This window comes from Chrysochloris asiatica, unplaced genomic scaffold (genome assembly GCF_000296735.1).
Source record: "Chrysochloris asiatica unplaced genomic scaffold, ChrAsi1.0 scaffold00265, whole genome shotgun sequence".
In the NCBI taxonomy this organism is placed as follows: Eukaryota; Metazoa; Chordata; class Mammalia; order Afrosoricida; family Chrysochloridae; genus Chrysochloris; species Chrysochloris asiatica.
The window spans coordinates 3,138,419-3,153,337 of record NW_006408783.1 but is presented as its reverse complement, the minus strand read 5'-3'; the positions used below and the strand labels follow the sequence as shown (position 1 = coordinate 3,153,337).

General features: G+C 40.8%; 1 protein-coding gene across 1 annotated transcript in view; it reads left to right on the top strand.

Annotated features, from left to right (window-relative positions):
* The window catches only part of SIPA1L2 (signal-induced proliferation-associated 1 like 2), a 148,671-nt gene that overhangs the window by 41,681 nt on the left and 92,071 nt on the right, over positions 1-14,919 (top strand). The window contains exon 6 of the mRNA XM_006874168.1: positions 13,256-13,413. Coding sequence (XP_006874230.1) covers positions 13,256-13,413 — 158 coding nt within the window. The remainder of the gene's footprint in view (positions 1-13,255; positions 13,414-14,919) is intronic.

Here is a 14,919-nt window from a genome sequence, read left to right as displayed (position 1 = left end):
TGTACTTTTTGTCTTATAAGACTTAGAAAACTCTTCCAGAATCTCCTTTATTTCTCAGGAGGCAAAAATCTTAAAAAGTATATTAATGTCAACTGTGTAATTGAAAAAAAAAGAAAAATTCTGTAACCTGAACTAAGGTTTCTGTATGTGGGTGAGTGATTTATTTGCACAGAGACCCGGTGTGGCCCCATAGGATTAGCACTGAGCTGCTCGCCACAACTTTTGTGATTCAGATTCACCAGTTGCTCCTCAGAAGCCCTATACAGGGTCACTGTGAGTTGGAATTGACTCAACGGCACTTAACGACAGAATATTATTTGTAATTCTTAGAATTGCTGTTATTTCCAACCATTTTTCCTCCTTCAGTTTTCATTGGATTTGTTGACTATTTTAGTGTATTAACCTTTTTATAAGGAGCAAAAATGTTCTTTGAATGCAGTTGCTTTCTAAAAATTGAAAACTTTTCAAAGATTGAAATAACAAATAAAACATCGTGAGATAATTTACATAGTAACTTTGTGTAGTGTATTGTAAAGGAGTCTTGGTGTGATGTTATAGGTTAAACGCTGAACTGCTCACCACAAGGTTGGTGGTTCAGACCCACTAGTCATTCCTTCCAAATCCTCCACAGGGTCGCTGTGAGTCAGAACTGACTTGGTAGCACTTAATAACAACCACAGAAATAACACTGAGTAAGTGGGTCAAGAGTTTTGCAAAGACTGGTACTAGAATGACCACTTTTCCCCTTGTTCTAATAGTATTTGAAATGCTCTGTCTACTCTCCTTAGGAGAATGGTGGGATTTTGAGGATAGTCTGGGATAGAGGAGGGAGGATATAGGAGGCGAGAGATATGGTTCCATTCCTTACCATATTTGGAATCTTGAAGACTCTTAGAGTATTACAACTAACGTCTCTCTAGAGAACACTGACTGCCTCAGTTACTTATACTCTGGATCTTACAACGGATTCATGGTGTGAGCTAATTTTAAGGTTCAGTTGAATTTCAGTTAACTCTAGAATTAAAACACAAGTTGTTTTCATGTTTAAGAAACTTAGTTCTGCTGATATCACCTAATTGCTCCTTTGGTGCTCTAAATATATTAAAGCATTGAGGACTACCTGGTGGTGGTGGTGGTGGTGGTGTGCATTGGAGTCAGTTTCAACTCATAGTGACCCTGTCAAGTCTTTCCAAGACTATAAATCTATCCAGGAACGAAAACCTCATCTTTCTCCCTCGGAATTCCTGGTGGACTCAAATGGTTGCCCTAATAGTTAGCAACCCAACACATACCCACTAGACTCCAATGACTACCTAGAGGTGGTCAATAAATGTGAAATAAATGAAACATAATCATTTTAGAGTATTTTTCTTTTTTTTTTTTTTAACACTTATGAAATTCTACAAAGGAAGAAAAAAAATCATCATTTTCCAAAAACGAAATTGAGCCAGCTTCCTTCTGTTCTTCCATCACTAGTTGCAGGAATGGCCTTAGACCCTACAATTCCCATGAGAAACCGAGGCTCTTGACTTTAGGTGACATTCGTCCTTTTTCATTGTTCTTCTGTTGGTTATTGCTAGCTCCGTTTTTTATGAGCTAGCGTTACAATCAGTAGGTCCATGCATGTATGGCTGTTTTAACTTAAAGAAAGTCTGTTTATTTGGAAAACTTCCAACTAGAGTAACTGAATTATTAGCCTAATTTAGACTGGTGCATTTGTCCAGCAGATACTTGTGAATCATTTAGTAATTAAACTCAGCAGGACTTGTTGCCCAGAAAACTCATAGGGCTTACTCACACCAAGAAAATCTGTCAGTACTTCAGGAGAACTAGAGCCAGTGACTTTTGACCCCAGTTATTGAGCTTTCAAACCACAAAGCGCTTTGCATCACTAATTACTTGAGTCATTGGACTCCAAACTGAACGGGCCCTATCTACGATCTCTTGTGGAAACCTCTGAGGTTATGAAGTCTGCTTAACCTTACTGTTTCCTAAAACCAACACTACTGACTTCCCCTGCCCACTTTTGATTATATGGTCATTAAGCTCTGAAGGGTTATGGATTCGCTGCATCTGAAACGGTCCTAGAAATATCCTGCACATAAAAATCTGGAGAAGTAGAAAGTGAAAATGTGTGAATGTATATGAGAGAGAGATTTGAACATCAGGAAAAATGGAGATTTAAAAAAAACAAATCCTGTAACTTGTAAAGTGCTGTAGAGTCCGTTCCAACTCATAGCAATTCTGAATAGGGTGTCTGAGGAGCATCTGGTGGGTTTGAACCGCCAACCTTGTGGTTAGCAGTCCAATGTTTATCACACATTATAAACTCTGTACCCTAAAGACTTCTTTGGGTAATTAAAAAAAACAAAAAACTTGCGTGATAACCTATGCCACTGAATAAATTATGTTGAGGAAATAGATGTGGAACATGTGAAAAAAATATTTTTTAATAAATATGCTTACTGTTGTATGTGGAAGAGATATGGTCCTGTATGTGATCTAGTAGAAAGTGTGTGTGCTCACTGCACTACCTGGCAAGTCAGTGCAAGATAGAGTGAAGAATGGGTCAGTTACTTGCCCCATGAGTAAAGTTCTTACTCTTTCAAGAAGTCTTGATATCATTAAATGCAAATCAAAGCCCTAGTCTAGATAGCAAACGGGCTGATTTGAACACTGCATTAAAAAGGATTCTAGAGTCACACCCAAGGAGAAAGCAACTCTATATTGTAGAGATATGTTTCCTGAGCATGTTTGGATGAGATGTTGTAAACACCTCTCTCTGAGTGTTAGAATTCTCTGACGCTTGGTTGACGCTTCCTTCTTCTTGGATGAAAAAAATAAAAAATCCACAAAAACACTTCAGCAGTATTTCCAGTTGTCAGGAGCAAGTTCTAGAGCCAGTGTCATGTGATCTGGGGCAGACCGCTCATGGTTACTTTTTGGTAGTGGTTTTATCTGTTTTGGTCACATATCTTGATGCACTTAGTACCCAGAACACCTAGAAAATAGTAACTAGTCAGTATGCATTTATTGAACGAATGACCAAAACCATTTTCAGATGGTGGTTATGAGGACTTGACGAGTTAATACATGGGAAGCACTTAAAACAGAGCTTGGCACAGAGCGTGTTCCTGATGATTTATCATTCACTGGTTAGAGGAGTGGAGTATCTTAGTTTACTTATTTGCATTTTATTTTCTTGCCACCTGTCCTAGAGATCAATTATTAAATACTAAGAACTGATTAGTTAAGAGAGTAAAGGGATAATTATCAATTTCAAAATATCATTTTTCCACTGTTGTTTAATGAAATATTTTGCTAATCATGAGTTGTCCTAAGAATGTTCTGTTTGTCGGTCGCTTATGCTGCTGTGTAATCTGGAGAGATGCACTTTCCAGATGTGTTACCGGTTGTACTGGTTCTAGAACACTTTCTTTATCTCTAACCCACCACACTCGTTCCCATGAGTTATGTGGATGCCAGGGCGTCAGATGTTTGAGATGACCAGCTGAATTTATGAATGCAGTTTGAAGCTGACATAACTTAGTGAAGTGAACTTGTCTATACCTGACTTGTTCCTGTAATCTTGGCCTCATTAACACCAGTGTTTTTGACTGGCCCACACTCGTCTACATCAGATCTCATTTCTGATGTTTGTTCTTGTAATAAATCAAGCTGAAAGCTGATTCCAACATGTATTAAGAGTCTTTAGAGAGTTCACCCAAGTTTAATCTTTGGAATGTCTCTGACTTTTACAAGGAAACCCTAACCAGACCCAGGGAATGATAAGAAACACTGCTCGCAGAGACGACTCTTTTCAGTTCATTTCCATAAATCTATCTGGACCTGTTTCATAGTCCAAATCCCTTCCCCAGGACTTGTCCCCTATGAGATTCCATTTTACTTGTTCTATAGACAGGTCATGTTTTAGGTGTCAGGAGATATTATCCATGGAAATAACTTAACAAATTAGCTGGTCTAGTAGTTTTCAAATTTCACTCTGGCAGTGAAACTCTTCAAACTGAGGCTAAAAGACAAATCAGATGAAGGAGCTCAATGCCCGCCCAGCACGGAGGAAAACGTCTCTTTTTTTAAACGTGTGCATAAAGTTGGGGAGTTGCTCTGCTATCTCTGATGGCAGGACATCAGAGACCCAGGGAGGTACCTAAGGGGGGGTACCTGTAGGTGCCTGAGATTACATTTGAAAATGACTGATCTTACTCAAGACCAACCTCTTCTTTGTGTAGAAACTCAATGACGAGATTAGAACCTAAGGACCAGGGTCTAGAATTTGTGATTGATTTTATGGGATTATAACAATAATTTTTTGCTAAATTATGAGTTCATCGCTTGAAATTCAGAAACTTATAAAATAATCATTACATGATACAATTTTATCTTTGACCAAAGCCTGGCTAATTACCAGATGTTGCTTCTTTTTTTTTTTTTTTTTAATGTTTTATTATGAATTATGTGATAGTTTACATGGAGAACATTAGTTTTACATTCATCCTATCCTATATTGTTTCACTGCCATGGTTACAATCCCCTCCATGCATCATCAACCAACCAAAGGGTTTACCCTGCAAGCCTGCCCCCCTGTCATCAGCACACAGCCCCGCTCCCTCTCTGTGTCTAAAGTCCCCAGCTGCACCATCTCTCCACGTCATCGTCTCTGCCTCCATCCCAGGCATCACTGCTTCTCTGGGTAGGGTCCTGCTCTCCACTCTTCTCCCTTGATGGTTCCAGGGACCTCTGCTCCTAGACTGCAAAGTTAATCACTCCCCTCCTTGCTATAAAACGTCTACCTTTACATTTCCAACCCTCACAATCAGGCCTGATAACAATTATTTACTATTGTGTCACAAGAGACCTATCTGCATTTCCTTTCATCAGCCCCGCCCAGACAGATTGTATACTACTCACTGGAGATTCTACCTTCCTCCATGCCCTCTGGATCTAGGTTCCCTCTTGAAAGCTTGTAAACCAGTCACTTCTTGCCTTTGTGGCTCCTACCCCCATTTTGTGTAGCCAGTGTCCAAGTTGCCCATCCCTGTCTACTCTGTGTATGGAGAAGGTGGGAATGATCCTTGCTGTAAAGATTTGTTCCCTCTTTTGAGCTACTGCATCCATATGTGTAGGTCAAGTTCATCAAATTGTATCAGATGCCTTTTTTTTTCCCCCTCTTCTTTCTTCTTCTAGTTGAGCTCTGATCATCCAGTCATTGAAGCCAGGTCAAGCAGGTATTATCTACAAGTGTGGGTGTTCTTGTGCATATGCCCTCTCTTCTTATCAGCTGGACGCTTCACTCTCCGCTCTAGTCCTTTGTGGCTGTGTCACTGACTCTGGGTCCAAGAGTCCCCAGGTCTTGCCACACTGCTGGCCAACCAGGTCTCCAGCTGGGCTCACAGGAGTCTATTGAACATTGTAGGGCTTAGCTCACAGCTGTTGCTTCTTTTTGAAGACGAGAGACTCTGAGGTCAGTCCTCTGCAGCTTCTAATGAAGCTTTTTTCCCCTAGTGTCATTATGAGAAAACTTCTTAATAACAACCTTCTGCTTCTCTGTCACAGTCTGATTTCCGCCCCCTCACAGAATTAGATACAAAGTGCCTACCTTCTGACCTGTTTTAAAAAAAAGTCTCAAGGGGCAGCTTGATGAATTGGCATTGCATAGTTCACAACTACAATGTTAATGTTCTATATCCTACTTTGGTGAGTAACTCCTGGGATCTTTAAAGCTCATGAGCAGCTGTCGAAGGTGCAGATAAATTTGTCTCTCCATGTGTGGAATAAAGAAAGGTGATGACAATTGTAGATGCTTGGAATCAATTAGCCCAATGTGAAAGGGAAAAACTATGACCCAACATCGCTCATCAACCACACCGCACACCAGACGGCCCGTCTAGAGACTTTTATTCAGGGTGAGGAAGAGCAGGGTGACCTCGGCCTGAGAGTGAAGGCAGAAGGCGGAAGGGAGAGGACTTATATAGGTTCAAATCAGGAGATCACATGTCATTGCTGGTAGCTCTGGCCTATCAAAAGCCATGTTGCCTTTTAAACTACACACCTTGCAGCTTAGACTGGCAGGGAAACAGAAACCTAAGATTGTAAAATGGAGTTGAAGGGAAGGGAGAGGGAAGAAACCCGGAAGGTACAGCCTAAAATGGCGGGCCTGATTGTGACTGACTGATTATTGTAACACAGTGGACTAATGGAACATGTGAACATCAGTCTCCACCACTCTGAGACCATAAGAACTAGATGGTGCGTGGTTACCACTGCCAGTTAGTTGCTCTGAAAGGGATCACATTGGAAGGTCTCAGATAGAACAGGAGAAAATGTGGAACAAAACTCAAAATTATTTGAAAAAAAAGACTGGACTTGCTGGTCAGAAAAAGACTGAAGGAACCTGAGAGTATGGCCCTCAGCCACCCTTCAGGTCTGAAAGGAACCCACTCTCGTGGCCCAGTTTTTAGCCAAGCAGTAGATAGGTACGTAGTGGAGACAACAACACTAGGAAGATATGCTCACCATGGACTGGTCAGTCATTCAAGATCAAAAGGGCAACATTTACCTGAAGGCATAGTTGAGTAGGGATGGGCAGGTGGATAGAATGGAAATAGGGACGGTGAGGAGGAAGCTGGACAACTGTTGTTGCATGGAGGGGATTTGCAATCACTCAGATGAAACAAAGGATATGATTGGATGATCTTTTCTGGAAACCCTCAATTCACAATAAAAAGTTGTGTTTTTTTCTCTTTTGTAAAAAGATGACGGCAATGAACTATTTGTATAGCGATAAATAGATGTAACCCAGTTAAGCTTTATGCAGTTTTTGATTCCGCCCAATGTGACTAGTTGACAGTTGTTTGTTTTCCTTTGCTTTTGATGTTGCACCAAGTTGAAGCTGGGCCTGCGAAACCCTTTAGTCGACTTAAGGAACTAGACTAATTCCAAGGCTGCTATTTCTGTAGCATCTGTATACTTTCTACTGTGGGAGTAGGTGAAGAATCACATTTTCACTCGCCCTGTCATAACAAGAGCTTATTCCTGTTTCACAGCTTGAACCAAGTGTTGGAAATTTCGAAGGATTGACTGTATAAATCTGTATAATGCTGTGTTTATTAGTTCACTTTTGTAGTTGAAGACACTTTTTTTTTTTTCTTCCCCTCTTGGAGCTGAAGTGTTGTGAGCTTTATATTTATAGTAAAGAGAAGTTTGATAACCTTGTTGTTGTTGTTGAGTGCTGTCGAGTTGGTTCTGATGCATAACGACACTGTATAGGGTTTCCAAGGAGTTGCTGGTGAGCTTGAACCGTCAACCTTGCAGTTCAAATGGATTTGCAGTCTGATGCATTAACCGCGGCGCCACACTGTCACTAATATATTACTGCCCGAGGGATATTGGTAACCAAGAAGGACTCGCCCCTCATGATTTGTGGCTTTATTGTTTACATTGTGCCCCCGCTCTGCCCCTTCTATTTATGGTTCCTGTACAGAGTTTCACTGACTAGTTAATAAACAAAATTACATGCCACAGAAAACACAGCCTTATATAAGAATTTCAAGAAATTCCTCAGGTTATTTATGCTTGATAAACTTAAAAACAGTGAATAGTTCTTCAGTAGCATTCCAGATGTTGTATTTCTTTAGTTACTAAACAAACTCAAGCATCCTATTAATGATCAAAGAGCTAACTTTTTTCTCCTTAAAAGGGTGTTCAACTTAATATTTCTTAATAAATCCTCATTTATTTTTCTACAAAGTTTATTATGTAACCATAGTTGGGTTGACTAAACTGCCTTTTACAAAGGGAAAGAATATTCTTAACAAGGAAGAAATCTGCTTGGTTTGTTGTCATGGTAACCAACCATATAGTGTCCTTTAACCTGCACTTTAAATATTCCTGTGGTAGAGTATAGAATTGGGCCCAATCTCTGCCTTCAACTGGGAGAGAAATTGGATCGGAATAGCTTTCCAATTTGCTGTTGCAGTAACGGCAACAGTAAGACTGACTGCTAAATCAGTCCAGGCCTCACATGTGTAGTTGAGGTGGTCGGTTGGCATAAAGTAGCAACCGCCTTGACTGGAAGAACCATAGAGCCCTATGCCTGGCCCTGACCATTGTCAGCTTTGCTTTCTGTGAGGCAATCTCAGAATTACTGTGCTTCAAGGATATTGAATAAAGCACAGGGTAAGCTTCTGTTTTATGTTCACCCAACAGCTTGAGCACAATGTGAGATGATACTCTACGTACCTTTTTAACTGTTCCTGAGTTTCTCTCACCATGTTATAGTACCTGTGAATTGTTTATTTTACTTATCAGGGAGAACAAGAAAGAATAACTTAGCCAAGTCAGTTGTCAGCTTGTCTGTTGGTGTTTGTTACATGCATTCATTCTTGCTTCCATTTTCTTCCTTTAAATGAAATAGTGATTGAAGTGAGCATCTTTGTGCACCGTGGTGGTGTGGGTGTGTGCCGCTGAGTTTGTTCTGACTCATAGTGACCTTGTATAAGGCTTCTGAAGCTGTTCATCTTGACAGGAGCAGAAAGCCTCATCTTTCTCCCTCGGCGTACCTGGTAGATTTGAACTACTGACCTTGTAGTTAGCAGCCCAGTTTATAATCCACTGTACTCCCCGGGCTCCTTGTGCCCGCTATTGTATGGGTAAATATAATGAATATAACCTCATTTGCTGCTCATTTTTTTTTTTTTTTTTCTCCCATACATTTTAGTTAATTATCTGGCAAGTTTTTCTTTAAAACTACAGATAGTTCACTGGGTCTAATTAATGACTTTATGCTATATCTGTTTCAAAACTCCCTCAGACAGTGAGGTGATATTTGTGTTAACCTTTACCCATGTTGACTTCTGTGGGGATTTTCCTGCATTCAGATCTGAGATTGAACTGGCACCTGGAGAACTCTGGAAGAATGCAGAGATTACACCACTTGCCAGTTCTTTTATCACGCCAAATCACCAATCATTGATTTGGCAATAATGTCCTTTTTGTGCCCTTGTTTTGTTGTTGTGAAGTGCTGTTGAGTCAGTTCTGACTCATAGCAACCCTATACAGGGTTTCCTAAGAGCGGCTAGTGAGCTTGAACTACCAGCCTTGCAGTTCAAACAGACCTTGCAGTCTAGCGCATTAACCCACAGCACCAGGGTTTTAACAGTTGAATATAGGACTCTTTGGTATGGCGCTGTGGATGAGCACTGGACTGCGAAACAAGGTCTGCAGTTCAAACCCACCGGATACACCTCGGAAACCCTAAACTGGGTCTCTCTGAGTCTGAACCAACTCAACGGAACTTAACAACAATAATATATCTTTATAGAAGTCCTGGTGTGGTACTGTAGGATAAGCACTGGACTGCTAACCAAAGGGCTTGCAGTTCAAACCCACCAGCCACTCCTAGGAGAACCCTATACAGGGTTGCTATAGGTCAGAACTGACTCGGTGGGATTAAACAACAGTCTATCTTTATAGGAGTCCTGGTATGGCAATGTAGGATAAACACTGAATTGCTAACCACAAGACTGGTGGTTCAAACCAAACATGCTGCTCCTCGGAAACCCAATATAGGATCGCTATGAGTCAGAATTTACTCGACAGCTCTTAAAACAGCAGTATATCTGTATATGGGAATATAAAGAGCCCTGCTCATGCAGTGGGCTACATATTGGCTTGTAACCACAAGGTCAACAGTTGGAAACAACTGGCTGCTCTGTGGGAGATGGGACTTTCTGTTCCCATAAAGATTTATAGCCTCTGAACCCCTATTCTGAGTTGCTATGAGTCAGAACCTACTTGAAGGCACACAGCAGCTGCAAATGGAAATATGGAGTCCTGGTGTGAAACGGTAGCGTAAGCGCACTGGACTGTTAACTGTAAGGTTGAAGGTTCAGACCCCCCAGGAAGTTGTCTCCCTTACCGCTGGGAAATAGGTTTACTACCTGAGATTCATTATCCATTCCTGCAGTGACATCATCAACTCTAAACAAGATGGTTTTTGTCCATTGAAAGTAAAGATCACCAATTTGTTGAGCATAGATACTATGCCTTTACGTCCATGAACTTATCTGTGTGTGAGTAGGAGTCCTGGGGTGGTGCTGTGGGTTACTGTGCTAGACTGCAAAGTTGGTTTGAACTGCAAGGTTGGTGATTGAAGCTCACCAGTCGCTCCTTGGAAACTCTCTACAGGGTTGCTATGGGTTGGAACCAACTCGATGGCATTTAACAACAACAGCAATGGGCTTTATTAGTGATGCATTCAGAGGAAAGAATGGTGTGGGATTTTAATGCACAGTTTTATGTGTCCATAATGTATTTCAGGAGAAAGATGAGGCTTTCTGCTTCTATAAGTATTTACAGCCTCAGGAACCCTACGCATGGCCCTATAAGTAAGAACTGACTCCAGAACCTAGCAACAATCATACAATCACATTCTTTATTCATTTAGCAAATGAGTCTTGAGAGCCTGCCTTCACTGAAAACTAGGAAATCAAAACTCAGACAAATATCATCAGTCTAAACAAGGCCAGGGGCCCACTGGGGCCTGACCTTGCATATGACCATCAATTGCTCATATGCAAGTTCAGGCTGAAGCTGAAGAAAATAAAAACAAGTCCACGACAGCCAAAATATGATATTGAATATGTCCCACCCAAATTTAAAGACCATGGATCTTGGCTGAAAGCAGAGAATGCCAGAAAGATGTTTACTTGTGCTTCATAGACTATGCAGAGACTTTGATTTTTGTGGATCATAGCAAGCTATGGATATCATGGAAAGAGTGGCTATTCCAGAACACTTAATTGTGTTCATGAGGAACCTATGACTATATAAACTAAGAGGCTGTTGTTCATACTGAATGGGTTAAGAGCACTAAAGGTGTGTCTCAGGTTATATCCTTTCGCTGTATTTATTCAATCTGTATGCTGAGCGTATAGTCCGAGGAGCTGTATTATATGAAGAAGAACATGGTATCAGGATGGGGAAAGACTACTTTGTTGTTGTTCTTAGGTGCCATCGAGTCAGGACCGACCCATAGCGACCTTAGGCACAGCAGAACGAAACGCTACCCGATCCTGGACCAACCTCACTACTGTTGCCACACTTGAGTCCATCGATGCTGCCACTTGGCCAGTCCATCTCGTTGGGGGTCTTCCTCTCTTTCTCTGAACTTACCAAACATAATATCCTTCTCCAACGACTCCTTAGCCACCTGCAATACATAAATGATACAGCCTTGCTTGCTGAAAGCAAAGAGGACTTAAAATACTTCATGATAAAGATAAGAGACAAAAATATTCAGTGTGGATTGTATCTCAATATAAAGCAAGCAAAAATCCTCACAACTGTGTCAATAAATTATATTATGATAAACAGAGAAAAGATTGAAGTTTCAAAGACTTCTTTTTGCTTGGATCCTAAATCAACAATCATGGAAGCAGCAGTCAAGAAACCAGACTACGTATTGCATTTGGCAAATCTGCCAAAGATCTCTTTAAAGTGTTGATGAACAAAGATGTCATTTTAAAGAGTAAGGTGCACCTGACCTAAGTAATGATAATTTCTTTCACCTCATATGAATGTGAAAGTTGGATAATGAGTAAGGGAAGACCACAGGACAATTGATGGCTTTGAGTTATGGTGTTGGTAAAGAATATTGAAAAAACCGTGGGCTTTTTTGAAAACAAACAAGTCCGTCTGTATTGGAAGAAGAGCCAGAATGCTCACAGATAGAATGTTCTGTAGAAGCAAGGATGGTAAGACTTCATCTCTCATGTGGGCATGTTGTCGGGAGGGATCAGTCCCTGGAGAAAGACATCATGCTTGGTAAAGTGAGGGTCAACAAAAAGGAAGACCCCAGCGAGATGAAGTGACACAGTGGCATCAGCAATAGGCCCAAACATATCTACAGTTGTTAGGACAGCACAAGACTGGGTAGAGTTTTGTTCTGTTGTGCATAGGGTCACTATGAATCGGAACAGACTTGATGGTACCTAACAATGACAACAACAACAGGATGCATGGGTCGAGCACCATCGCAGTGTTGATAATAGATTCTTTTCAGAAGAGGTGTTATCTAAACAGAGCCCTAATGGTGTAGGAGAAACTTGGACTGCAGGGGACAAGCGAACTTCAAAACATCTCTCTTGGCAGTGAGAACATCAAAAGGAAAGCTTTGTTACTTATGATCTATAAAGTGCTATTATGCTAGGGGTGATGTGGCGCTGTAAATGCGTTGGACAGCAAAGTCAATTTGAACCACAAACTCACCAACTGCTGTATGTATTACTGCTGAGGGGGGAGTGAAAGGTGTTCATTTTCTCCTGCCACATTTGTGACTTATAAGACTACAAATTTTGGAGTTTTATTGCTGCTGCTCTGGTGCAGTTTTATGTTTCTGAGTTACATTTAAATGCCACATTAAAATTCATAAGTTTCAGTTTATTGTCCACCAAAATAAGAGTTTCTAGATTGTTTTTAAATTGTGAAAATGCATTAATTTTTTTATTGTTGTTAAGTGCAGTCATGTCGGTTTCGACTCACAACAACCTTGTGTAGGGTTCCCAAGGAGCAGCTGGTGAGTTTGAACAACTAATCTTGTGTTTATCCTACAGTGCCACACCAGGACTCCCAGGTTATTATGGGAGTACAAAATGTACAAGTTGAGACTGGTCTTCTTACACAATAGTCTGGAATTTTCAGCACCCTTTCTCCTCCTTTAAACTGGAAGAACTTAAAACCATAAAATTTCCTAAAAATCTTTTGATCTATAAAGTGCTGTTATGCTAGGGGTGATGTGGCGCTGTAAATGCGTTGGACAGCAAAGTCAATTTGAACCACAAACTCACCAACTGCTCCTTGGAAACCCTATACAGAGTCGCTATGGGTCAAAGCCTGACTTGACGGCCCTTAACATCAACAACATGCTAGGGGTGAAAAATAAGAGACTAAATAAAAATGGATAGGGAGGGAAAACAAGTTGCATTTTTAAATAAGAGAGAGAAACCTAAATTGAGTTTTTGTGTGTGTCCATATATCTTTGGATGCAGCTCATGTTCAATATTGAGGACTAGCTTCTCGAGAAGGACGTTGTTCTTCTAAATAATTATGTATTTTTAGGACTATATTTTTCTGAATAACTTTTACATTAAAGGAGGAGTGAGTTCTAGATAATTGCATATTTGTAAAGAAAAGCTTGTTCTAACTCTTGTGTATGTGTTCCCTTTCTTGCTTCCAGCTTCTGAGGAAAAGGCACATCGGAAATGACATCGTTACTATTGTCTTCCAAGAGCCAGGAGCACTTCCTTTTACTCCAAAAAGCATCCGGTCTCACTTTCAGCACGTTTTTGTCATTGTCAGAGTGCATAACCCATGCACTGAAAATGTGTGTTATAGGTAAGTCTGCCTTTCTGATCCACCCTTCTAGTTCTACTTCAGCAAAACAGCCTTTCCAAAATTGTTTTGTTCTTTCCATTCTTATTTTGCCCTCTGAAAGATTTTTTCCAATTATATTTTCCGCTGTCATCACTTAGATATTTTCTTGAAGAAATAATAGATTTCTCTCTAATTTGTACCCTTGAAAAAGACCACCAGTACAAAAAGGTGCGTTACACATTTGCTCTATCTACAACTCAACGGCACTTAACAACAACAACCCCTTACAAACCGTATCTAGCTCCTGCTAGAGCCAACACCTTAATTGACACCCGCCTCCAAGTTGGATGATGTGGACATTTAAAGTTCTCTTTTAGGAGGTGATATTATTGTCATTTGTGGAAGTCAAGCATTTCTTCTCATTCCAAAGTCTTGGAAGCTCTTAATACCACAAGGCTGCTAGAACAGGGAGTTGTCACTCACTTGAATAATTTTAAGAAGCCGTGTATGTGCCTCAGAACCAGAGCCCCTGACAGAGCTGTGTTCAGTCTTTACCTACTCATGCTGTTTCTTAGTAACCGTAAACAACAATACCATGCAGTATAGGGCACTAGCAAAAAGCGCAGGACTTTGAGTCTAATAGACCTACTTTTGAGCTCAGCTCGTTGTCTCATCCTGTCGTTCTGTGGGAGTTACTTTGTTCTGCTGAGCTTTCCATTCTTTGCCTTCAATTGAGGATCAAAATGTTATGAAGAATAAGTAGTATAAGTTATGCAAAATGCCAATTACAGTTCCCAGTACATGTCAACTTCCCTTAGAATCTTAAAAATGCTAGTTACAAATTGAGTTGCCCATTGGGGCTGGACAGGGACCAGGAAGATACTGTGAGAGACCGCTACAGGGCAGTCACATCTGTATCTGAGGAAACCAGTCTCTGTGTGCGCTGTTGCCATTTACAACTCCTCCTTCCCCTCAGCCTATGTTAAAAGAGCACATGATCTGAAAAGCAGTGCTTCTTAGCGTCTGTAGTACATCAGAATCAGATTGTTAACTGATTTTCTGAGCCCACTCTGAAATAAGGTGTGTCTCACTGACCCCTGCATGGGCATATATGAGTAGGGCTTCAAAAAGTTTGTGGAAAAAAATGGAAAGAAAAGATAATGGCATTTTCCCACGAGCATTTTGAAACCCCCTCATAATATCTATGGCCTCATAAAGTTTTTGTTTTGTTTTGTTTTAAGAGAAAGCAGCTATCTGTTTGTTTAAATGGAGTCCTGGTGTACTGCTGTAGGATAAACAGCAGACTGCTAACCACAAAACTGTCAGTTGGAACCCACTAGCCAATCCTTGGAAACCCTATATAGGGTTACTATGAGTCAAAACTGACTTGACGTCACTTAACAACAACAAAGACCCCAAATTCCCCAAGTGTTGAGCAACAGGGCTCCAGGACGTGCCCCAGTTCCCATAATACTACCTCCTCTAGCCCATCTCCCCCTCCTCCTGGCTTCCTTCAGCTACCCAGCA